We start from the raw sequence: 26,604 nt of genomic DNA on the forward strand, positions 1-26,604 counted from the left end.
TGACAGACAAGTAGACCAATGGAATAGAATTGAAGATGCAGAAATGAAGCCACACACCTATGGTCACTTATCTTTGACAAGGGAGCTAAACCATCCAGTGGAAGAAAGACAGCATTTTCAACAAATGGTGCTGGCACAACTGGTTGTTATCATGTAGAAGAATGCGAATCGATCCATTCCTATCTCCTTGTACTAAGGTCAAGTCTAAGTGGATCAAGGAACTTCACATAAAACCAGAGACACTGAAACTTAGAGAGGAGAAAGTGGGAAAAAGCCTTGAAGATATGGGCACAGGGGAAAAATTCTTGAATAGAACAGCAATGGCTTGTGCGGTAAGATCGAGAATTGACAAGTGGGACCTCATGAAACTGCAAAGCTTCTGCAAGGCAAAAGACACTGTCAATAAGACAAAAAGACCACCAACAGATTGGGAAAGGATCTTTACATATCCTAAATCAGATAGGGGACTAATATCCATTATATATAAAGAACTAAAGAAGGTGGACTCCAGAAAATCAAATAACCCCATTAAAAAATGGGGCTCAGAACTAAACAAAGAATTCTCACCTGAGGAATACCGAATGGTAGAGAAGCACCTGAAAAAATGTTCAACATCTTTAATCATCAGGGAAATGCAAATCAAAACAACCCTGAGATTCCACCTCACACCAGTCAGAATGGCTAAGATGAAAAATTCAGGTGACAGCAGATGCTGGCGAGAATGTGGAGAAAGAGGAACACTCCTCCATTGTTGGTGGGATTGCAAGCTTGTACAACCACTCTGTAAATCAGTCTGGCGGTTCCTTAGAAAATTGGACATGGTACTACGGGAGGATCCAGCAATACCTCTCCTGGGCATATATCCAGAAGATGTCCCAACCGGTAAGAAGGACACATGCTCCACTATGTTCATAGCAGCCCTATTTATAATAGCCAGAAGCTGGAAAGAACCCAGATGCCCCTCAACAGAGGAATGGATACAGAAATTATGGTACATTTACACAATGGAGTACTACTCAGCTATTAAAAAGAATGAATTTATGAAATTCCTGGCCAAATGGATGGACCTGGAGGGCATCATCTTGAGTGAAGTAACACAATCACAAAGGAACTCACACAATATGTATTCACTGATAAGTGGATATTAGCCCAAAACTTAGGATACTCAAGATAAAAGATACAATTTGCTAAACGCATGAAACTCAAGAAGAATGAAGACCAAAGTGTGGACACTGTGCCCCTTCTTAGAATTGGAAACAAAACACTCATGGAAGCAGTGACAGAGACAAAGTTTGGAGCTGTGATGAAAGGATGGACCATCTAGAGACTGCCATATCCAGGGATCCATCCCATAATCAGCTTCCAAATGCTGACACCATTGCATACACTAGCAAGATTTTGCTGAAAGGACCCAGATATAGCTCTCCCTTGTGAAACTATGCCGGGGTAACAAACACAGAAGTGGATGCTCACAGGCTGGAGAAAGTACCCAAGGAGCTGTGGGGATCTGCAACCCTATAGTTGGAACAGCATGATGAACTGACCAGTACCCCGGAGCTCTTGTATGTATCAAAAGATGGCCTAGTTGGCCATCACTGGAAAGAGAGGCCATTGGATTTGCAAACTTTGTATGCCCCAATGCAGGGGAATGCCAGGGCCAAAAGAATGGGAATGGGTGGGTAGGTAAGTGGGGGGGGGTATGGGGAACTTTTGGGATAGCATTGGAAATGTAATTGAGGAAAATACGTAATAAAAGAATATTAAAAAAAAAAGGAAGGTTGAGAAGCACTGCTCTGTACTGATACACTGAAACATCTCCTGATTGCCCATAATCCTAACTTGATACATATGTTATCTATCATTGTTACACTCTTTAGGGAAACAAGACAAAAAGATTATCCCCCTGTGGGAGAGAGAGAGAGAGAGAGAGAGAGACCAGGTTCCTGTCAGCGCCAAATTTTTTCACATTGGCTATATTGACTGAGTTTGGTGTTTGCAAATGGGATGGAACAGTAGGTGTGTCAGTCTCTGGGTGGCCTTTCCTTCAATCTCTGCTCCTTTCTTTATCTCTGCATTTTCTTTTGAGAGAAGTAATTCTGAATTAGTATTTTTGAGGCAGTTAAATGGCCCCACTCTTCAACTGTGGCCATGCATATTCACTGAATATGGTTTGTATAGTTCATACCTGCCCTTTGTTTGGTATTTAGGCTAATGTCCTCCATGTTGCGTCCTGGGAATCTCTTGGGTCCCTGGCATCTGGGACTTTATAGTGGCTACAAACACTTCCCCCTCCCCCATGGCTACAGACCTCCTTTCAAATGAGTTACCCTCTGTACTTCTCCCCTATCTCCTCCCATATCTGAACCAGCCCACTCTTACCTCTTACTCTTCTCTCCATCCCAGATCCTTCTCTCCTCCTATCTCCAAACATTCTTGTCTTCCCCCTTCTGAGTAGGACAGAAACATCCACATTTTGTGTGGTCTTCCTTCTTTCTGGGTTACATATTGTGTGTGAATTGTTTCATGAGCATTCCATGCAGTTTTTTGACTAACATCTACTTATCAAAAGTACATACCATGTGTGTCCTTTTGTGACTGGGATACTACACTCAAGATGATATTTCAGCTTCCAACCATTGGTCTTCAAATTTCAAGAAGTCTTTTTTTTAATAGCTGTATAGTATTCCACTGTACAATGTACCATATTTTCTGTATCCATTCCTCTGTTGAGGGACATCTGGGTTGTTTTCATCTTCTGATTATTATATAATAAGGCTGCTATTAATATACTGGTGCATATTCCTTTTAATGTATTGGAGAATCTTTTGCTTATATGCACCATAGTGGCATAGCTGCATTTAAGGTAGAACTATTTCCAACTTTCTGAGAAATTGCCAGATTGATCTCCAAAGTGATTTTTGCCAACTTGTTGTCTCAGCAGAAATGGAGGAATTTTCTTTTTCATCACATCTTTGCCAGCATCAGCTGTCAGTTGAGTTTTGATTTTAGCCAATCTGACTGCTGTGAAGTGGAATCTCAGGATCAGTTTTATTTGAATTTTCCTGATGACTAAAGATGTTGAACATTTCTTTAAGTACATCTCAGCCATTCAAGATTCCTCCGTTGAGAATTTTCTGTTTATCTCTGTACCCTATTCATTAATAGGGTTATTTGGTTCTCTGGAGTGTAACTTCTTGAGTTCTTTGTATATTTTGGATATTAGCCCTCTATCAGATATAGGGTTGGTAAAGATGTTTTCTTAGTATGTGCATTGCCATTTTGTCCTATTGGCACAATAAGAAGGTGTGGCACTGTTGGAGTAGATGTGACATTGTGTCAAGACCCTCAACCTAGCTGCTTTGAAATTAGTGTTATATTAGCAGCCTTCAGATGAAGATGTAGGACTCTCAGATTCTCCTGGACCATGCCTTTCTGGATGCTAGTATGTTGCCAACTTGTTGATACTGGATTGATCCTCTGAATATGTAAGGCATCCCCATTAAACTGTAGGGGAATCTGCAGTGCAAGGAGATTTGGAGGAGTCCCAAAGACCTCCTTGTACAACTAGTCATGGAGTTTGTTCATCAGATATCCATTTGCAGGAGTCAGGGTGTTGTTCACAGTCATGTCTCTTATCTGAGCTTTGGAAAATCACCTGCCTGGGGGGCCAGAAGTTCCCATGGGTATCTGCTGATGCAGAGCTGGAAAAAGCTCTAATAAGAACTCAGGCTGATTCACAGAGTCCTAAAGGGAGACATAGGCAATACACAGATTCTGAACGAAATGGCAAAATACCCCAAATCTGAGTTCCCAAGGCTGATTGTTCAGATTAGAAAAGAGAATAGAAAAAATGGAGGGGGACACCAGTAAGGGCCATTGGGAAGAAGGGAGGCCAGGTGCTCCTGTTGGTCATGAACTCTGCTGAGAGTTCACACCAAATTTCAGTGTGAATCATGAAGGTAGAAAATGCTCAATTTGTTTTATTACATTCACCCTATTTGGGCTGATAATCCATGCAAGGAGACTGAGAAAGGTCTAAGGTTTCCACCATTCTTGAAGCCACTACTCTTTTTCAGGTCCCCAGAAGGTGGAGTTTAACAATGAGTTGACCAAACAGGGTCCTTGAAACATTAGCAGATCTGCTTCAGGTGGCAGATCTTGGAAGTTTATGAGTCAACCAGGAAACAGGATTTTCTTAAGTATACCTGTCTGTGTTCATGGCTCATTTCCACATAAGGCAGACTAAATTTCAGGGGCAGCTATGTGTACACTGGAAAATCCAAGAGGTAATTTTTATTTGTTTTTCAGAAACCACAGTCACTTTGTAGGCAGGCTGACAGTTATAAGATAAATTGAACTCATTGTGTTGTCAAGCCTGTAACAAATCCTTGATCTCTTGTTACTCTTTCTGTGATCTGCTTAGCTTCCTAGACAGTGCCTGAATAGCCCTGCGTTTATGCATTATCTGCAAAGATATTGGAATTAAAGAGTTTTTTAACTCATAGGTAGCTGCATATTTCAATGTGGATTTTGAAACCAGAACATGCTAGCCTTTTTAGGAAGCACTCCTAAGGTTCATCTCAAGGAATACTGGAAACTATGCCACTCTGCTTGTGAGTAGCCTGTATATCATTGGAAACAGAATTAACTAGAGTCTCTTTCTTTAAGTGTTACCAGTCTGGGTCAGAAAATGGTGTCCTGCCTTAATGTGTAGTGGGATGATTTGTGCCAAATTATGTAAGCTATTAGATTACATCTTAGCATGAACAGTTTCATTAGGAAAAGTGTCAACCTATTGTGATGGACAGAGTATGGTAGAGGACAAGGCCCTGCTCTTCATCCTGAAAAGTTGACAGAGAAGATGCCTCCAGATGAATGTCTGTCCAGCTATTCATGCCATATTTCAGGTAGTTTTCAAGCTTTGGAATTACACAGAACCTTTAGGATTCTGGCTTAGTACTTCAAATTCAGTTATTGAAGAAGTTAAAGTGTCCCTTCTGTAGGGTGTGGGGCTTCTTTAAACTCAGAAGATTGATATTAGCATGGGGAAGAAATCATGTCTTTGAAAGAGTGTAATTCAAAGCTACTTTTGAAGACTCTTTCTGTGATGGGTAAATCCTAAGCCTTTCAGGATGCATTGACTGCAAAGGCTCAGCATCAGGTTAGTACTGTGTCCTGTGCCTTCACGTTAAACCCTATTTGCTAGCAATAGACAATGAATTTAGGTGAGTCCCATTTGGGTATGTCAGAGTGGAAGGGAAGGAGAAACTTGGATAAGGACAGGAGAGTCTGATGTAGGCTAGAATCTCTTCACAAGACACATACATAGTGGTCAATGTAATGGTTTTTATGGTATAATAATCCATAAATTGTGGCATGTGCCCTCTATTTTTATCATGTTGTGCATTGTTTATACACTTATGAATTATTGTATCCATCTCTGTGCTTGTTGCCCCCACACTTGGGTGAAGCCTAAAAGACAAGTTGTGAATCAATTTACTCTTGTCTTTCAATTGTTGGAGATCAAATTCTGGTCTCCAGCTTGGTTGCAATCACCGTCACTATTGTGACATCCCACGAGTTCATTATATTCATTTTCTTTTACTGTTTTGAAGATAGTATCTATAGTCCTAGCTATAGACGTGGAACACAAGAATACCAATGTCTAAACCTAGAGTTAAAGACACTCATTATCAAACAAAGTCTGTTGTGTCTTTCAAGGATATGTATTAGATGTTTCCAATTAACAACTAGGTTTCTTCAGCACATGTATATAGCATTGAGCAAGTGGTACATCATAAAGTTGCCTACCATCTATTGGACTGAGAAAGAAATTAGGGAAACAACACACTTCACAATAGCCACAAATAATATTAAATATCTTGGTGTAACTCTATCCAAGCAAATGAAAGACCTTTATGTCAGGAATTTTCACACCTGTAAGACAGAAATTGAAGAAAATATCACCAGATGAAATGATCTCCCATTTTCATGGATTAGTAGGATTTACATAGTAAGAGTGGACATCTTACCAAAGGCAATCTACAGACTCAGTGCAAAACATCCATTAAATTTCCAACACAATTCTTTTCAGACTTTTATAGGACATTACACAACTCAATATGGAAAGCCAAAAAAAAAAAAAAAAAGAAAGAAAATCAAAAACAAAAAACCATACCACCACAACCAACACCACCAAAAGCAAAAAACAAAACAATACCAAAACCCTGTAAAACCAAAACAATCACCTACAGTAAAGGTATTTCTGGAGGCATCACCATCTTTGATTTAAGCTTTACTAGAGAGCAATAGCAACCAAACAAAGTGCTACAGGCACGGATATAGAAAGTTTGACCAATGGAATTGAACTGAAGACCCAGAAGCAAATACCCTTACCTTGAGGAGAACTTAACTTTTCACCAAGAAACTAAAACTGTATAGTGGGGTGGAAAAAAAAAGCATCTTCAACAAATGGCTCAGGTCTAATTGAATGACTGCATGTTAAAGAATGAAAATACACCCATATTATTCACCCTGCACAAAACACAAGTCCAACTGGATCAAAGACCTCATCTAAAACATGATATACTAAATCTGATAGAAGAGAAAGGGAGGAATAACCTTGAACACAATCACACAGGAGACAGCTTCCTGTACAGAATGCCAACAGATCTAACACTTATAGCAAAAATTTAATAAATGGGACTTCATAAAACTGAAAAGCTTCACAATGGCACAGGTAATATCAAAAGGGCAAAAGTGCAACCTACAGAATGCGAAAAGATCTTCACTAACTCTTATATAACTCACCAAACTATGTATCTACAAACTAAATAAAATTTTATCCCAATTTTAAAGTTGGGTACAGATCTAAAGAGAGTATTCCAACAGAAGAATCTCACTAGGCCTAGAAGCACTTATGGATATGTTCAATATTCTTAGTCATCATCATCAGGGAAATGCAAATCAAAAGTACTCTGAGATCTTACAGGCCTCAGAATGGATAAAGTAAAAATCTCAAGGGACAGCTCATGCTGATGAAAATGTGTGCCAAGGATAACACTGCTGCTAGAAGGAGTACAAATTTGTCCTACCATATTGGAAATCAACTTGATGCTTTCTCTGAAAACAGGAAATATTTCTACCTCAAGACCCAGTTGAACTTTGCCTGGGCATATATGTAAATGATGCTCTACCATACCACAAGAACACTTGCATACCTCTCTTCATAGCAGCACCTGTATTGGGGGTGGGAGGCTCTCTGGGAAGAGCTAGAATCCCAGGACAGTGGAAAACCCCAGGAATCTTTTAGGGTGGCTCTAGACTCAAATTGGAAAGTCTGGATTCTGAACTGGCCATCTCCTGTAACTGGACAAGACGTCCAGTGGAGGGACTGAAACAACAACTCAGCCACCAAAACTTAGACCCACAATTTTTCTTGCTTTTAAGATGTGCATGGTAAAAGATGAAGTTGAATTTTATGAAAGCACAAAATAATGGTTTGCCCAACTTGAGACCCATGCCAAGAAATGGAGCCTCCCCACCCCCGACATAGTTAATGATATTCGTGTATATGTGCAGCCATGGATCTAGCATAACTATTGTTAGAGAGAAAGCCTTCACTCAGCAGCTTCTGAAAACAGATGCAGAGGCTTGGGGAATTCTGTGGAAGAGGGAGAGGCAGGGTTGAAGGAGCCACAGTGATCAAGGACACCACTTGATAACCTACAGTTTCAACAAATCTGAGCTCTGAATAACTCATAGAGACTGAACTTTGAACTAGAGAATATATGTGGGATTGACCTAGGCCTTCTCCAAAGAAGTAACAGTTGCATAGCTTGGTCTTCCCGTGGGAATCGTAAAACTAGAGAAGAGATTGTCTCTGACAATATTGCCTAACTTTGGATCCCCTTGTCTTGACTGTCATGATTTATCTAGCCTGAAAAGACAAAGATGCACCTAGGTATACTGCACCTTGATAATGCAAGGCTGGTTGTTATTCATAGGAGGCCTCCTCAATTCTGAGGAGAAGGGTAGGAAGGGTGGATAGCAGGGAGCCACTGGAAAGAGGGATTGTGAAGGGAGGAGGGTGCAGCTGAGATCTGGATATTAATAAATAATTAACATTAATAATAATTTTGAAAACATTAATTTTTATTGGTGATGAGATGTTAATAAATTCTTCCTCATACCTTTCTAATGCTAGTGAAACAAACTGACTAATACATAGCAAACATACTCAGTTCCGTTAGAAGATGCCATTTTTTTTTCTTTTTAAGAGAGACATGCCCCTTAGATTCACACAAAGTCCATTATTTAAGTTGTTGTTTTTGGTGCTGTTGTTGATCTTCCAGTGGGCAATCACTATTCACCAAGTGCAGAGAAGGAACACAAAGCCTTAGCCAGCTTTTTTTGACTCTCAGGCACATAGATTTGACATAGGAGCCTTTTCCTTACTTCCAGGTACCACAATTATTTGTTTTCCTACAAATAAAATCAAAACAGATAAGTATTTTTCAATCTACAAATTTTGGAATATCAGATTTTATACCATTTTTTGTCTTCTTTAGTTCTAGTGACCTAGGTGGATAGGCATGAAGATGGGCTACTATGTTTGAGGTTCTTAAAATGCAATATGAATTGACAGAGTACAATTCTCATTAAAGATTTCCTCCATTACCATTTAAGATGTTTAATGACCAAGCAAATGTATGAATATATATAGACACAATTACATATGTATATGTACAGAGACCCACAATTACATCCCTTCAAAGACACATGCACACACACATACAAAAAGAGTACATGAATACACACTTGTATAATGAAGCAACTATAACAAGCACCTACCATTACTGAAATACAAAACACACATACTAAACACCCATGGACAAGAGGACACACACACACACAAATGTACACAAACACACACACTCACACACACACATAGAGACACAACCTCCGCTATGAAAAGATGGCTATGTTTCAGAACATTTCCTGTCACTTGAGGAATTATTGGGACCTAAGATGTGTAAAAGGCTCTTAGACTAACCCAGCCTGTGTGCCCTGGCCTGTACTGATTTCCTTGTCAGGAACATTTTCCATGCATATACTTGCTGATTCTACAAGTATGGTGTAAGCCTTGCACAGACAAGCTGGCACACAAGATTCAAGGTCCTAGGAAAGAGGGGTCAAAGAACATCTGAAATATATTCTGCTCCTAAACCTACCTTGGCCACATCTCAGAAGACCCTGGTAGCACCAATAAAAAGAGTTAACAATGGTTATTATACAGGAACATTTCAACACGTTGCAGTTCATGTGATATAAAAATCATCTCCAATGTCAGTCAAAATGAGGCTAGTGAATTGACATGCAATGATTGTTCTGAAATGCAGCACTCTGAAAAACTCTGAGGGGGAATCTGTACTGAAGCAAAGCCAGGGCCATGACATACTAAGGAAACCTATGTCAGGAGAGGGATGCAGAGTAGGATTTTTTGAATCCTCTTGGTGAAGCCAATCAGACATACCTTGAATGTCTAGGTGGTTAACTTATGCAAGAAAGTCAAAGAAGTCTAATTTTTATTTTTAAAATATGTATATTGTGGAACTTACTCTTTTTTACTAAAGACTTTAATTATAAAACATTAAAATTAGAGGCTGCCCTACTGTCCTAGGAGGGGACTGGGCACAAGCCCCTCTGAGTGAGTTGCCATAGATCAGAACAGAGGACCTGGTTCCTAGATAATTCAGGAAGTGGCATCCTGAGGCACCTCTCCATACCATAGAGCAAGAACGTGATGGTATAAGGGGTCCAGGATCTCCTCTGCCTTATAGTGGCCAACTAGAGGTGTCCAACTGCTAGGAGGAAGAGGAGGAGGAAGAGGAGGACGAGGAGAAGGCATGGCAGTAATTAAATTTCTTGAAAAAAGGTCAAATACACAGAAAGTCTTGGTAATGATCACAGAATTGTACAACTGGATGGGACATAGCAGAGAGCCTGCATAAGTTTCAGGACAGTTGCATAGGCTTGACTGTGTTTATGCTTACACATTAGGGCAACTTGCCCCTGATGCTTCATTCAGCATACCTGCTGCTTGCCTGCTATATTTGTCTTTGATCTTCTGGCTGCCTTCTTTACATAGTATTTTTGTTTCTATGTTGCATTCTTCAAAGGCAATCTGCTCCCTTAGCAGCTGTCTGTTCTCCTTCTGCAACATCCTGACTTTGAGCTGGATGAGCTTAGATTCAATCAGGAGGTGGCAGTTCCTGAACCTGATCCACAAACAAAATATGATGACTCCAGGCAATATCCATCTTCCTCCCACTCCTCCAAGGACCATTCCCCTATCATGAGCCTTGATACCCAGACAGCCCCAGACAAGTATCCAGATTGTCCGTGGAGCATCACATAGAGAGAGGTCAAATCCATAGGCCAGCCACTTTCCAGAAAACCCAAGGTACTTCTGAAACCACTGACACCAACAGGGACTCATGTATCCCTCAGAAGGGAACATGGGGTCCATATGTGCTTATATGTCTACAGTATTAAAAACCACCTGTTTTTAGGTATAGGGCAAAATTTCTCTAGGAGAGAAGACACCCAAGCAGCACACAGTCGTTCTATGTTCCTCAGGGAAACCTCATCTATGAATCTAATTTCAGAGCCCAAGAGGCTCAAGGTTGATAAATATTTCCATCATGGTGTAAACATTTTCTATCTTGAGGATACTTAGTTGTAAAGGACTATGACTTGAGGGGCTCACAGACTCTACACACTTTGCCAAAAAGAGTACAAGATGTTAAAATCTTACAGGCTTGCTTTAAACGAGATAGGCTTCCTGTTAGAGAAAACAGTATAGAACCTGAGCCCTCACTTTGTTTCAAAGACACATATGGACAGACATATCCCGTGTCTAGTTCTTGCTTCATGACCATGTTAGTCACTCACCAGTAATATTCATTTTCTTTAGTCAAGTCCTGGCACTTGTACAAGGCCTCACTGATGTCCTTGGGCATTCTCTTCAGGTCAGTCATCACCTGATCATGTTGCATCTCAAGCATGAATGTCTCAAAGTTGATCCTGTGGGAGGACATGGCCCAAGGAATAAATAATCCCGTGAACCAAGGGTACAAGAATCATTTCTATTCAAGGAGAATCATGCACTACCCCAACCCATGTATGCCACAACCTAGCTCCTTGTCACCAGTTCGACTTGGTGCTTATTAAATTTATTACCTTTGGCCTGGGGCCAGTAGAGACAGGGAAGTAATGGCAGGGAGCTCACCTGCTTCAGTTCACTGAAGAGGCTTGAAATAATAGATTAGCTCTCAACAGACTTTCCTGGAACCTGTGCAACAGGCCTAGGACCACGTTAAATCTCTATGACTCTCCTCCTGTTTTTAGACAAGGATTTGGCAATCCTTGGCTCTATTACTACAAAAATTTCCAAAGGACATAATCATATCTACAGGGAAAAGCCTTTATAACATATACCAGGAGATTCGAATGTAAGCACAGAAGTCAAGTCCTGTGCTGTTCAGAATGATCCTTCCTTGCTTCCTCACTGTCATTTCCTAGAAACTGTGTCAGGCAAAACATAATGACCTGTCACATTACATAGATTCTCCAGATCATAAGCACACACACACACACACACACACACACACACACACACACACACACTTACACTCAATCAGAATGCTAACTAAATATAATGATGTGGCATTATCTGAGAGTATAATGAATAAAATCTGAGAAAAGCAGTGATGAACTGCAGCCAATCCCGTCATACTGAGAGGCATTATGTGGGACGAGGCCACTCCAGCTGTTGGCAGGGTCAATTGTACCCAAATTACCTCCAGATCAATTTTAAAAGGATAGGCCATAATCACACAATACCTAGCAAATCCCCCAAACTAACACCTGTGCAAGCTTCTTAAAAGGCAGGATGAGAGCTCACACATTACTACCTTCATCCCCAGATGGTGATTCATGCTAAAGGCTCTGATTTAGTTTTGGAGGCATCAAAATTCCTGTGACCCCCATCTCACTCCTATCTGAACTTCAAGTTCTGTGTTGAAACTCCAATCAGCCAAATGAGTTTGGATATGTGGACAGCCTGGGATTGTAGTGTCCTGTTTTACGAGGGAATCTGTGCTTAACAGGAAGGTCCCAAGATAGTAAAGAAGTAGGCACAGTGACTACCTGTCATTCAAATCCTTGTTAGAGTACTTGGCCAGGATTCCCTGGAGTTTGTCTCTCTCATTTTTTATGTTCTGGAGATCTCTTTTGAGCTTCTCCAACCTCTTGATTCTTTTCTCCTGCTCATTGTTGTTGGGAGTTTGGGGTGGTGCCTTCACAACAGACCCTGTAAGTAGATAAACACTAGTAAACGTGTATAGAAAGTAGGGCAGGGAAAGCAGAAACCATGCATTGTCACACACAGAAGCCTGAGGAAGAAGAAAATCTACAGACACTGTGAATCCCTGAAAGAGCAGGAAAGCTATCTTCAAGCTGGTCTCCTCAGCTGTGTCCCTGTTCCCATCCACCATCACTAAACATATGCCTGACAACCTATTGCAATCTCCCAGGCCTGAAATTCATAATAAGCTGCTCCAGAAAGAAGACTTGGAGGGCATTTTCAGTTCATATCTTACAACTTATTCCATCCCTCTTAGCACAAGAAAATAGACAATAAACACCAGCCCCTAACTTTCCATGAGCCAACACCTTTCTAGGCTTCTTACAATGTGTAATGAGAGCTCATACACTACTACACTGACCCCAGACTGTGAATCAGTCCACATCATACTTGTTCAATACCAAAGTGTCTGAAACCTTGATACATGAGCAGGGGAATATAGCTCTCTGTTCTTGGCATCACATGCTTATGTAACCTAGAGGAAACTATATCAGCATGAAGTGCTTCAACACTCTTTCCTGAGAGCAACACTTTGTTAATCTCATAGAGCTGGGTCTTTGAATAATTTGCCATTCACAGGAAAATAAAGATCTCTCAGCAAATCAACTGCAGGCTTGTCAATTCCACACTGTCTAAAAAACTAATCATCAGATATTCTTGTCTCTGGCTTAACCATTAAGGAATTTGAAGGATCCAGATCAAACGCAGTATTCCTGCAATGACCAGCTGAAGCCCACATCCCCCATGTATCTCCCCCAACCTTGCCCAGGTCTCACTGTGCCTTCTCCATGACCAGTTCTTTCTTGCCCTCTCCCAACATGATAGAGGGACAGTGTCCTTCTGCCTTGATCTGGTCTCAGTTTGTATTATATTCTCCCTCCAAAATACCCCGAGGAGCATGGACAACATACCTGCTTGGGAACCCATTAGGATCTAATGGAATACCTCACAGGCAACTCTTGTTACCACAACACTGGTGACATCACTGAAGATTCTAAGGTTCTCCTGGATACAAGAGATTGTCAAGGGAAGTGACTACTGATGATGTCACTGGGAATGTCCATGGCTTACCTGCTTGCCAGCTTGCCCCATCTTGACCAGTTTCTGAAATGCCCTTTCCTGGAGTCTCTCTTTTGACCCAGGGGTTAACCCTTGGCAACTTCTCCTTCCAAAATGAGACATTTCTCTCTGCTTCACTACAAGTCAAATGATTTGAATGGGGAGATTTTCTTAGGGCCATGGCATGGGTAGCGCATCTGTGATAGGATCTAAAGCTCTAGCATCATTGGATGTGGGCGATTCTTCTTCAATATAAATCTAGTTCTGGGTGTATTCATGTAACATACAATCCTATTCCTCAGGAGGCCCTGTTTCCCAGAGACCAAAAACATCCTCCTGCACCTTTACTTTTATGCAAGTTGGATTATATTTTTTAGTCTGCACATGCCTTGGAAGGACACATTGTTTCACTATACTGAGCCATGTGTTTTCATTAAATCTCTGTTTTACAACCCCATTTCGTTGCAAAGAAAACTCCCTTGTACTTGGTAATAGAGGAAGGCAGATTCAGGGAGAGCATCAACTTGTAAAGTTTACATCCATTCTTCAAAAGATAAAATCCCACATTCTTCCTGTCTCCAAAACAACCACACAAAATAGGCATCTGTGAATAAAGGCCTACAGGGACATTGAATTGCTGCTCCATAGTCCCATTACCTATCCCTTCTCCAGTTTCTACCTTTTTGAGTTCTCAGTTCCAGGCCTGAGACTCTTCCAGATTGGATAATGATCCTGTATTCATGAGATGCTTAAGACTCAATATAATGGATAGGCGATGGATAGGGGATGGAAAGGCCTCTGGCCCAGGGAAACCTCAATTTTAATGGATCCATCATTTCAGGAGGGGATCTGTTTGGCATTGACATCTGTTCCTTCTGCCTTCTTGACCTGGGTGTGCTGAGTGCATGCTAAAATGATACTTAAACTCTCCAGTAAAATAGTGGAAAAATCATGTAAAGCCTTTCCAAATTGATTATGTTGTCTTGTCTACCTTCTTGAGCTATGTAATATCACTATGACAAGGCTCCAAAGTGTCTGGGGGGATGGTGGAGTAGTCAGAAGCCCAATCTGTCTCTCAGGTCGTCAGATGAATAGCCTTTATGGAGAACTGGAGAAAATGGGTAATGAAAAAGCAATAGTTATAGATTGGGTAGCTGATTATCTCTGAGCATGGAAAGCAATGCAGCATGCATTCCAATCAAATAGTATTGGGATGAATCCCTCCCTGTATTTACGTACAATAGGCCCAAAGTAAGAAGGAGGCCCATCCATCTTTTCCTGAACTCTACTAAGTGTTTTGTAGTGTTTCCATTAATGAAATCTTCTTTACTGCATGAGACCCGAACTCTGAAGTCTGCATGCACCATGAAGTTTCCCATCTATCCATAAATCATTCAGTTTATTGACAAGTCTTGTCTATGAATTCTTTGGTATGGTTTGACACAATTCAATGGGACTGGTAAAACTGTTATTCCAGTATCTGGAAGAGCTTTTCAGCTACTCTTTGAGAAGTATCCTCTTCTTTTTATTTTATTTTATTTTATTAGATATTTTCTTCATTTACATTTAAAATGCTATCCCTAAAGTGCCCTATACCATCCCCCTGCCCTGCTCCCCTACCTACTCACTCCCACTTCTTGGCCTAAAATCAGGGCAGCTATTCTCAAGATAGGATATCATTCCCAACCATTGTGGCTAGTCATGTACCTCAGCACATACTGCAGTCCTACTGGCTCTGGATGGCGTAAGCTAGTCAGCCATGCTGTGCTTGGAGGGCATTGTCAGCTAGTATCTGATGTGATGCAAGTAGGTCCTGGATTCCCTAGTGCTTAGCACCACCAAGCTGTGATTGCCTATGTTCAAGATGAAAGTAGTGAATGAATGAGAACTTGGAATATCCTTTCCTTGATTTTTGCTATCAGGCATACATGGAACTTAAAGCAATACACCAAGCATGCAGTGTAGTAAAAGCCTACAGACATGGACTCCTCATAGAGGACCAATTGTGTGTCTGTGTGTGTGTGTATGTGCTTGTATCCCCCATGGGTCTATGCATCCTTGGAATCTGGAGTCTACAGTGGGGCCTGTTGCAAGGTGATGCTGTCTCCATGTGCAGGGAGCCCCACCTTAGTCAGCACTGCTCTTTGTCTATATGTTCACCTTGGTGGCACATTCAAATCACATGAGGATTATATATAGCAATCCTGATACTGAGTCTCCTCCCTGCAAATACTGATTTTTTGCTCTCGGTCGCTGTGTAGCAATAAGAACCTACAACTGAGAATTTGTGTTCTGAAGATATATTTTTGAAAAAAAAGTGGTAACAGGGTTGAGGTGGGCCAGGACCTGTGGCACAGACTTCCTGGGAACTTTTTAGAAGGGTAGTCTTTCCTTCCAGGTCCATGAGGGAGGTCTTGAAGCCCTTGATCCCTTACTAAGGAACCCCAACCTGTGTTGTCCTGGCATCAGGATACTGAGTTTAATAAGCAACAGAAGGTCTCAGTATATAGGAGGCAGAATGTGACATCCACTGCATGAGGGTAGTCCAGGACATAGCCTGAATTCACATGATCCTTGAAGCCTGTGTCATGGAGTAACTTCAGTGAGTAGAAGAATGGGTTAGATTTATTTCCTATACTCAAAGCAGACAGCAAAGGATGAAAGTCCTCTATGCATTATGAAAACTACTCAGAAGAGGGTGCTAGATCCTCAGTCTCCAAATTATCCAGAAGATGGGATAAGACAGATTGCCATCCAGTACCAAAGACATCCAGAGAGCATCTTAAGATCAAAGTCAGCTTGTGGTATAGCCCTAGGAGCAAGGAGGAGGAGTCTGCCGCCTGATGCCCTCTTCTGACAGTCAGAATGAAATTAAGGAGCTCTTGTACAGCAGCTGCAGCCTTGACAATTCCTGTTCCCTGTCAAACAAACTGCTCCAAGAAGCTCCAAGCTCCTGATTCTATTACTGGAATTCCAAGCTCAAGCCCACCTTCTCTAGGAAGCTCCCTCTTTCATGCCCAGGATTCATAGTGACTTCCCCAGGACCATTAATTCTTTCTCTTTAACACTAAGACCAAAGGCCATCTTGTGGCTGCCTCTTTCTGGTCTTTGTATGTTCATTGTTCTCACCTCCAAGAAAGCTGCTCAGTTTTGTCAGCATGTCTAAGGATGAACCTTAAAGGTAGTTAATGAATGCTCCAAGAGCAGTTGGAGTCACCACAACATTAGTAACATCACAGACAATGCCAGGGCTCTCCAGGTTACAATACAACATCTAGGGAAGGGACTTCTGATGTCACACAGGACAGCTCTTGCCTTCCTGCTGAGTACCTCACCCAAATTGACCTGAAGTCAAAGTGGCTTTTCCAGAGAGTGGGATAGATTGCCTTTTGGTACTCAAAATATTAAAAAGTGGCTATCAATCACCTTCCAATGCCAAACGTATCCAGAAGAGATCCTTTGGATCCCCATGCAAATCCACATGAAATACCCAGACTCCAGAATAAGATACTAGGCAATATACAACATATCTAGATAAAGTGTGATAGATCCCCTTGCAGTACTGAACCTATCCAGAAGAGGTTAATACACGTCCAGCCAGTTTCTATGCTATGAGGACTGACCTGGACAGAATGGAAAATATCACAACTAATGACCAATATATGGTTATGTTGTCCAGGTGTTCTGGAAGATGTTATGTGAGAATTGCAGCCCAGCTGGTTATTGCAGGAAAACAAAAACTGGAGCAAGGATTTGGTTCATGTCCTGAATCTTATTCTACAGAAAAATTTTAGCAACACTAATACATATTAGCAATGACCAATAGCTGTAAGGGAAGTAGTGTTATACTCTAAGCATACATCAGTGACATATAATAGTGTGTTAGCTTTTTAAATGTGGAAAAGAAAATGCAGATGAATGGGGAATTATGTAGAATTGGAGAGATGAAAATAAGGCATGTATTTTGAGGCAGTAGGCATTTGTGGTGCATGATTTTACCTGAATCTCCCAAGGACAGCATGGTGTATGGAGTGAGGTACAGGTACAGAACAGCTAGGAATAACACACAAAAACACTGTCTCAAAACCACCATGAGAGAGAGAGAGAGAGAGAGAGAGAGAGAGAGAGAGAGAGAGGGAGAGGGAGAGGGAGAGGGAGAGAGAGAGAGAGAGAGAGAGAGAGAGAGAGAGAGAGAGAGAGAGAGAGAGAGAGAGAGAGAGACAGGAGACAGAAAGAGAGGGGGACACACAGAGAGAGAGAGAGAGAGAAAGAGAGAGAGAAGAGACAGAGAAAGAGGGACAGAGAGAGAGAGAAAGAGAGAGAGAGAGATAGAGAGAGACAGACAGACAGAAACAGACACAGAGACAGACACAGAGACAGAGACAGAATGAGACATAGAATGAGACAGAGCGAGACAGAGAGACAGAGACAGAGAGACAGAGGCACACAGAAACATAATTTAGGGACACAGAGAGAGACAGAAAGAGAGACATAATCTCACTCTGGTCTAGACTATTCCCATGAGGAGAACACAAGAGGTATTCATCTACCTTGCATTACTAATAAGATCATACATTATTTGAACATAAACTGAGTCATGGACTGAGTTGGGAAAGGTACAGCAGATCTCTGCTTTGCACACAGAAGTTTCAGTCTTGACAATATCTCTGTGAAAAAAAACCGTTGTTCTCATCACACTCAGAAGAAACTTTTGATACAAGATGGCACCCACTTATGGGTTTCTAAAAAGGAAATCTAGTTTAGTTCCTTAACTTGATAAGAGGCCTCAACCAGAAACACACACCACACTCTGTTCCTTAGTCAGGAATCAGGAGCATTTTCTTTACAGAGGGAACTTTGACAGAGGATTTCCATCATTGATTCCATTTAAACATTTAGGTCCAAGAAAAAGAAAGCAGCATTCTTTTTCTTGGTGGGAAAAATTAAATCATCGTTACACAATGAGATCATTATTTACATACTAACTTAAGAGAAGGTAAAGATAAACTATTTTAGACTTGAAATACTTACTAATTTTAGAAATGAAGAAGTGGTTCTTAATTATTGATATTCAAATATTTAGGATGGCTTTTGGGATCCAAAGTCAACCTTGACCATGTTAGTGGGTTGTGTACAAGACCAGCCCTGGCTACTTAAGACTATCTAAAATCAGTAGCCTGTCTCCCACAACCATATTGCAAATACATAAGCCACATGCTATCCTGCTCTCTGGTTGGGAAACTATTCTAGGGAACCAATTGTTTTGAAGGCTTTTGCAAAAGGCAAGAATTTACTCTGATGACATTATCTAACCCACATTGCCTTCCAAAGGCCTCATCTTTAATGCCATAAATTGTTTCCACTCTTTTGCTACCTCACAATGAGGCTCAAATTTCAAGAAGAGATTTTCTGGTGGGTGAGGGAAGACTTTGTTGAGACCAAAACAGGTGAGAGGAAAAGCCTGCCAGTGTCCTGACAGCTCAGAAGAGACAACCCTGACAAAATCATCCACCATGACAGATAGTAGCAGAGAGAGAAGTGCTGGGTGTATAGGTCATGTAAGCATCTTAATCAAGTGTGTTGTTCTTAATAAATAATGGAGAACTCATGAATGTCAGCTCAGTGTAGCCTCTCAGGACCTTTAGTGACTGAGTCATCTCCTCCTTTCCTGTATGAATGCACCAACTATAAAAAAATGAGTTTTTTACTCATTTTTAGCAAAGGTTAACTTCAAGAACTGCCCAAGTACCTCTCTCCCTGCTCCTTTCTTGCTGAGCCAATGTTCTCTGGATTGTTCATTGACTCCCCAGCATCAGTCTGGACTCAATATATTTCGTCCTGATCTGTCTTCTAAGCTGTTTCAACATTTGATTTCTGTGCCCATAGACCTTGTACTGAGTCTCACCTCACACTCCAATTCCTAGGGATTTTCCCAGCCTTTCACTGTCATAGAAGTATGCAAAGAATTCATTCACTGGTTTTTTTTTTTACATTAGAACTTCATAAGTTTTAATTTTTATTCAAGGGAAAACAAAAAGTTACATAATTTGACATAAAATTCTTCCCATATGACACATATCCTTTATGTAACACTAAACTCCCAGTTTAGAGTTTAAATTCATGAATTCTAAGAAATTCACAAAGGTGATTTTGATTTGCAACTGTGGAATATGACTGGCATTGTAAGTATAAAAACACTAGGTCCAGCCATGAGTCTTAAATCCTGTGTTTTCATGTGAAGGATATTCAACAAAGGAGTCAGACTTTGGTTCAGTTTGTAAACTTTGCACAAATTTTGTTATGATAGCCTGCTGACAACAGAGGAAGATACCCATAAACAAAAACAACCTTATAGTTTATTATTATTGTTTTGTTTTGTTTTTCTTTCTTTGTTTTTTTTTTTTTTCCCTCCAGAGCTGAGAACCAAACCCAGAGCCTTGTGCTTGCTAGGCAAGCACTCTACCGCTGAGCTAAATCCCCAACCCCTAGTTTAATATTTTAATGCAAGCCATTGTAACTCTTTGGGTCTGAATTTTTAACCAGCTGGTACTTAATGTGAACCATAACCAGGGAAAGTACACAATGCTAAATTAACATAAAACATAAGTTGCAGCAGAAAAGAAAAGAGGACACCAAGAGAGGTAAAATCTGGTACAGTCAGCTTCATTGGTTTGGGGGGTTGTTTTTGACATTGCCCAGGTGATTTTGTAATCTAAACCATGACAATTCTCATCTGCTTGGCAACAGTTGTTTTCTAACACTATAATTAAAAATACCCAGGACAGCCAGGGCTACACAGAGAAACCCTGTCTCGAAAAAAACAAACAAAAAAAAAAAATACTACATAGTATAGAATAAACACTCTTCTGTTATAAGCTATTTGCCACTTAGTATTTTTTTGAATAATTTACTTAAATGAATGCATGACACCAAGTGCTTGTTCCTGCAGCTATTTATTGACTATTATTTTTAGATGAGATAAGCATATTAATTACCAGCAAATAAATTGTTTTAAAAAGCATTGCTAAGTGTGAACAGTCATCAAAATGGGGGAGGCTCTCACTTGTATCTTCGGCTAAGAGCCTAGTGATTGGTAGTAATGCTTTTATAAGTATAAAATCTAATAATTTGCTTTGTGTATGTGATACATCTGAAACTATAAGTAAAATTTGCTCAGAAACTGGGTTTTATTTTAGAAGATGCGCTCAAACACAAAATGTGTTTTATAAGTTAAGTTTAAAGGCACATCATTGCTCTGTTTTATTATTTAAAAAAATTACTACAATGCATCTGTAGTAAAAACTGTTTGCAGTTTTCTAGAGCAACTTTTATTCCTTTAACCTTGCTTCATATTGCAACATAATTAATTTTAAATACGAAAAAAAAAAACCTAGGGTGAAATTAGTAACATGGTCTAATATAAAAAAAAATCTTAAAAGCAATATTTCCAATTTAAACAGAATTTTGTTGATTTTTCTACAAAGTACAGAAATTGCCCCTCCTGTACTTTTTTCTCTCTCTTGCTTTAAGATGTTTAGAAGTTTTGAGATCTACAGATCTAGATTTGGGGAAAAATCGAATTATTTTCAAAGACAGCTATTTTGTTTTACTCCTTGTAGAAAGACTTGAAGACCTTTCCTCCCCTTCACCAAAATTCTCATTCTCACCTAAAGTAGCTGCATCCATTTTTTTCTCAGGTAAAAGGACATTCTTACAAAGGTTCAAATCTCAAAGTCCCCAATAAAGCACTTAAATTAAGCACTCTTCCTCATGTGTGCACATGTCTGTTATTTTGCAGTAATTTTTAATACTGAAATTGAATCTTTATAGTTCTCCAGAAATACCTTGGTGAGCCTCAACAGTTTCTAACCACTTAATAATTGTGACCCCGCCAGCCCCTTCAAATAGATCCTTAACCACAAGTGTGCTTGGCCATTCCCCAAACCATAGCCTCTGTCCAAAAAGAAAAGATAGGGCTTTGTGAGGCAGAAAGGAAGTGAGAGAAAACAAAACAAATGTAGCTCAAGCTGAAAGTGAAAAGTGCTTGGACAGAACAGATTGGTATTTTCTTTTCTGCATGGCATTCTGCCAATCTTCGCCCCACACCCCACTCCTCAATAAGGTCCGGTTTTTGCATGTAGGAAAATGTTGTTATCTGCCACCCCACGGAACCCCCATAAGTACTTTTCTTTATTTTGTTTTCTTCTGTCCTCAGCAGACTGATAACCTTCACCCACTCTGTCAACACCCCAACTCTGGGGGACCTTAATTGTTGGTGGAAACCCTGAAGACCCCCGATGCAGAATCCCACTGGATGCCTTTCATGCCACTTATTTTCAGTAGCTAGATTCCCCCACTAGAGTGGTTGCAGTGAGAACTGGAAATTTTCATTTACCTTTTCCTGGCCCTCCAGGTCCCCAGTTCTGAGCTGCTCACTGGGGAGCACAGCCTTGCTTGCTTGCTCCTGAAGGCTTTAATTTGCATGCTCACCTCCAGGTGGTTCTCAGAGGCTAGAAGGTCCACGCCCTGCTGTCCTCCACTTGGTTCCCCAGCCAGGGCTAAAGCCCGAGGCCCCTGAGCCTTCTGGGCTGCCCCATGGGCAGTGTACTCCCCTGTCCCTCCTCCCTCCCTGGCTATGCCCACACCCTGCCCGCAGAGTGCCACTCACCTGGGCCACAGTAGTCACTTACCTGCTTCTAGGGGCAAATGCCTGTGGGGGCAGACAGACACTCCAGCTTCACAGGAGTCTGGCGCCCCTGGACCACAGGAAAGGGGCCAAGGACTCTCGTGGGTAGGTTGAGGGGCGGGGGTCCTGGCTAGGATCCCAGTGTGTGAGAGTAAAGGTGTGTAGGGGGCTGTGTGGCCCCTCAGAATCTACTTGGGTTAACATTGGGACTGGGTAGGTTATGGGGGTCAGCTGGGAGGAGCTAGAGGTCTCCAGAGGAACCTCCCACAGCGGGGACACCCTGATACCTGGGTCCTATGCCAGCTTGAACAGATTTCGTGTATAAAATACTCATATGTTCACTTTTCATCGAGCTTCTCCAAACTGACTCTACTTGGACAGTCACATTTAAAATTGAACGTGCACCATCTGGGTGGGATTCTGTGCTGCAGAATGTGTTTCCGTGCCCCCACGTTTATTTCCCCTGTGCAAGTTCCCTCAGTAGCCTCCCGAGGGGTGTGGGTATGGGCCCCATCTTCCCAACTAAGGAGTAAAACCTTGGCCCAGGCTTCCTGCTGGCGACCCCTCAGGTTCTTTATGCATGGAGTAGTGCACACAGCCCACCATGGTTAAATCCCTGCAAGTGTGCACTCTTGCTTCAAGCCCCAAGTTTACTTTTCTTATTTAAAGCTTTGCAGTTCAAATGCACTCCCTGGGCAGGAGCAGCCCAGAGCCTGGGGGCACACTCATCCTGTATATGTGGGCTTTATCTGTGCGGGCGGGGGGGGGGGCAAGACACTTCTCCCCTTCCAGGGCTCTTTGCTCTCCTACCTCTAGTAGCCCCAGCACTCCCCTACCAGATGGTCTATCCTCCCTCAGTATCCACCAGGGAGGTCCTCCAAGTCAGAGGCAGAATTTGGTCTCCCACTAAGCTTGCCACACCCCAAAGACCATTTGTGAGAATGAGTCCCTTTCAAATGTCTCCCTGTAGAAAAACTGAAAGTAGAAAGAAAGGAAGTAATCTCTGAGCAGATGTCTGACACCCCTATTAGCATACTTGCAGCATTGGGTTACAGGGTCCTAGGAGCCCCATCCCAGTTCTGTGGCCCCACATGGGTGAACCCCAGGTGCTTTTATGCCAGCTTCAGATCTCCCCTAGGTCGCCCCATACCCCACAGGACTAGGCCCCCGGAGTGAGGGAGGGCAACAGAGAACAACTATGTAGGTATAAATATTGAACCATAACATTGATGCTCCGGGCGCCTCCCCTCCCCTATGCTCTGGGCACACTCTGGGCTGCTCTGCAGGCCCACTCTTGTCCTGTTGCCTCCCGCCTGGTGCTCATCGCCCAGGGGCCCCAGCAACCTTATCCTCTGAAGATTGCATGAGCCCTGCTGGGGAAGAAAAGTAACTTGGTTTTTCTCCAAGAAACCCAGCCTGATTAGGGAGCCAGGGCCAGTCGAGGGGAGGAGAAGGGAGCTGGTGGAACCCGGTGGAAGTCTCCAGGGCAGACTGATCATGATTTCTCCTTGTCCTCTGGTCTCCTTCTCCTAGGTGCAGAGGTTGTGGGCAGACTGTGTAATCACTGAGGAGGGTGAAGAGGAGGGATTGGTGCTCTCCGCAGCAGCAGCAGCCCAGCACAGTGGCTTTGCTAGGTGGAGTTTCCTGGAGGCTGCACGAGGCTTGTGCCCAAGGGCAAGGAGGTTGGTCAGTCCTGCCCTGTGGCCAGGAGTCCAACTCCAGGCATCCCTGAGGCCTGTAAGGCAGGAGTGCGCATCCTGGTCCCACTGTGCTGAACCGATAGCCTGCAGCCAGCATGGAGAAGGACAGCCTGAGTCTCGCCTATCAGCAGTATGAGTGCTTGGAGGAGATCTGCTAAGGCGCCTAAGGGTAGGTGTTCACTACCTGAAGAAAGGTGGCTGCTTCATGACTCTGAAGCTCATATGAGTGCAGACCAGCGAGGAGGGCATGCAGCTCTCCACCATCCGCTAGGTGGCAGTGCTAAGGCACCTGGAGAATTTGAGCACCCCAACTTGGTCAGGTGAGCCAGGAGCCCTGGCTATGGGGTCCAGGAAGGTGCTGGGCAAGGGGCTGCTGGTGGCCTAACTAAAGTTAAGAGTTGAATTTCCCCAGATAAAACCGGTGACCCTGCTAGACAGCGCAGAAAAAGAGACCAGCTGTGGCTTCCAGGCAGCCAAGCTATTCTGAAGAGCTTTCCTCTGCCTGCCCCAAGGGGTCCGGGGATTTGGGTGTCTTTTAGGGACAAAACCAGACAACCCCAGAAATGTCCGTCCAGCACTTACTTAACTTTTCCTGACCATGAGGGGATTTTTGAGAGACAGAATGAGATAGTTATCCAACTTGCAGATAATTAGAAGGAAACTTTAAGGGTGGAGCATAATGTAAATAAAGTTTAAGAAAATGCAGAAAAGTACAAGAATGTGTTTGCCAATCACACCCACAGTGGTGACTTTTTTTTATATATATAGTTGTAAAATGGCTTCTGATAGTCTTAGAAGTTCAGAAGTTTAGACTCTGACACCTAGTGTTAAACATTGTTTGAAAAATGTCTATCAAGGCTGGGTACTAGGAACATTGAACCAGGAAGATCCAGAGTTCAAGACCCTCCTGAGCTACAAAAGACCCTGTCTGAGAAAAGAAAGGGAGGGGGAGGGGGTGGTAGGGTGGAGGGCGATTGCATCTCAAAAGGTTTTCTGATTGTATCATTTAGTATCTGTGGACTGGTATGATCTGACTTAGAATGCCTTTCTCATTGGTTAGATGTGAGTCTGTGCTTTAGATTCTAAAGCCTCTGTTTTCCCTGGAAGAGTTGTGCAGGTGGGTGGGGGAGGCATTCCTAACCCACTCTCCTGTGATTGAAGAGAATGGTGTTTTCTTGAAGATGCTGGGATTTCCCCATTGTGCCTCTTCTCATTCTCTTTTTTAAACAGATGCATAGCTGGAAGTTAAAAGGGAAAGCACAAACTTTTCTACAAATTAGGTGATGAGTTAACATTCTCAGGTCTTCTTTTTAGAGGGATGATCTTGGCATCTTCATCCTGTCTTCTCATTCCTGTAGGGATTCCTTAAAACAAATATGTGTCTACTGTATGCCCTGGTGCATCCCAGGCTTGATGAGCCAATAGTGTCCTACACACAGATTTGCTCTACTTTTACGGTTCGTAATCTTGAATTCTGGAGCCTTTGTCAGGATAAGACTGTACAGCCAGAGTGTTCCCATTCCACAGGTGGGTTCTGTTTGTCATCCTTGTAGACTGTGAATCTATCTTTGGTGAAAGTATTCCATGGCCACTGTGTGCTCCCTGAGATTCGTGTTTACTCCTTCAGGTTAGTCCAGCCTTGAGTAGACTTTGAAGGTACAGATAGAACCAGAGGCTGATGAACACCTCTTCCAAATGACTAACTTGTCCAGTCACTGGTTTTTAAGCTTTTCCCATCCTGTAGGAAGACAAAACACAGAATTAAGTACATATAATAGGGGATAATTTACTCCAAAAGAGAGAGCAGGGTTTGTAGAAAAGAGCAAACGGCCAATAAAGCTCAGAAACCAGTGGGGCTCTGCAGCCTGGAAATGGGACAACAATGTATGGTTCTGTGCCATTCCTGACAGTAAAGGACAGAATTCATCTTCATCCTTAAGGAATAAGCCACCTCCAGATGAAAATTAAAATTATTTCCTTCAACTACCCTCCCCAGCACACAAAGAAACCTATCTTGATTTATACAAGGACACACAGGTTAGGAAGATAAACCAAGAGCTTCTCAAGTCTCATAATCTCTGGATAATTTAGAAGTTCAGTTTATTTATTATTTTCAAAATATTTTTTATTTAATTATTTTCTTTGTTTACATTTAAATGTTATTCCATTTCCTGGTTTCTTCTCTGAAAACCCCCAATCCCCTAACCTCTCCCCCTGCTCACTAACCCACCTACTCAAGCTCCCTGGACCTGGCATTCCTGAGCACTGGGGCATTGAGCCTTCACAGGACTAAGGGCCTCTCCTCCCATTGATGACCAACAAAACCATCCTCTGCTAAGTATGCAGCTAGAGAAATGGTTCTCTCCATATGTACTCTTGTCCTAGTGCTTTAGTCTCTAAGAACACTGGGGGTACTGGTTGGTTGGTATTGTTCCTCCTATGGGGCTGCAAAACCCTTCAGTACCTTGGGTCCTTTCTGTATCTCCACTACTGCAGTCCCTGTGATCAGTCCAATGGTGGGCTGAGAGCATCCTCCTCAGTATTTGACAAGCACTGACAGAGACTCTCAGGAGGTAGCTATACCAGGCTCTGGTCAGCAAGCTCTTGTTGGCATCCACAGTAGCACCTGGGTGTAGTGACACTATAGGGAATGGTTAGACAGATGGGGCAGTCTCTCAATGTCCTTTCATTCAGTCTCTGCTCCACACTTTGTCTCTCTGTCTCCACCC

The 26,604-nt window shown here is 42.1% G+C and overlaps 1 protein-coding gene and 1 long non-coding RNA gene across 2 annotated transcripts in view; one reads left to right on the forward strand and one right to left on the reverse strand.

Annotated features, from left to right (window-relative positions):
- Nucleotides 1–26,604, forward strand: part of LOC147001682 (uncharacterized) — a 143,879-nt gene that overhangs the window by 16,464 nt on the left and 100,811 nt on the right. The window lies entirely within an intron of this gene.
- LOC147001683 (disks large homolog 5-like) lies at nt 8,182–13,391 on the reverse strand. Its single transcript, XM_085828933.1, has 5 exons — nt 13,342–13,391; nt 12,214–12,376; nt 10,957–11,088; nt 10,096–10,280; nt 8,182–8,484 (listed from the first exon to the last, which is right to left on the reverse strand). The coding sequence occupies exons 1-5, from the start codon at nt 13,355–13,357 to the stop codon at nt 8,420–8,422; spliced, it is 561 nt and encodes a 186-aa protein (XP_085685059.1). The 5' UTR covers nt 13,358–13,391; the 3' UTR covers nt 8,182–8,419.

This window comes from Mus caroli, unplaced genomic scaffold, assembly GCF_978045245.1.
Source record: "Mus caroli unplaced genomic scaffold, Mus_caroli_1 scaffold_12, whole genome shotgun sequence".
Taxonomy (NCBI): Eukaryota; Metazoa; Chordata; class Mammalia; order Rodentia; family Muridae; genus Mus; species Mus caroli.

Bases quoted from the DNA above. Each gene is read 5' to 3' on its own strand.
- LOC147001683 (XM_085828933.1), bottom strand. The intron at 11,089-12,213 runs GTAGTCACTGTG...GTCCTCCCACAG, and splicing joins AACAAGGATTTGAATGACAG to GATCAACTTTGAGACATTCA. The intron at 8,485-10,095 runs GTATGCTGAATG...TTTTATTTGTAG, and splicing joins ATATAGCAGGCAAGCAGCAG to GAAAACAAATAATTGTGGTA.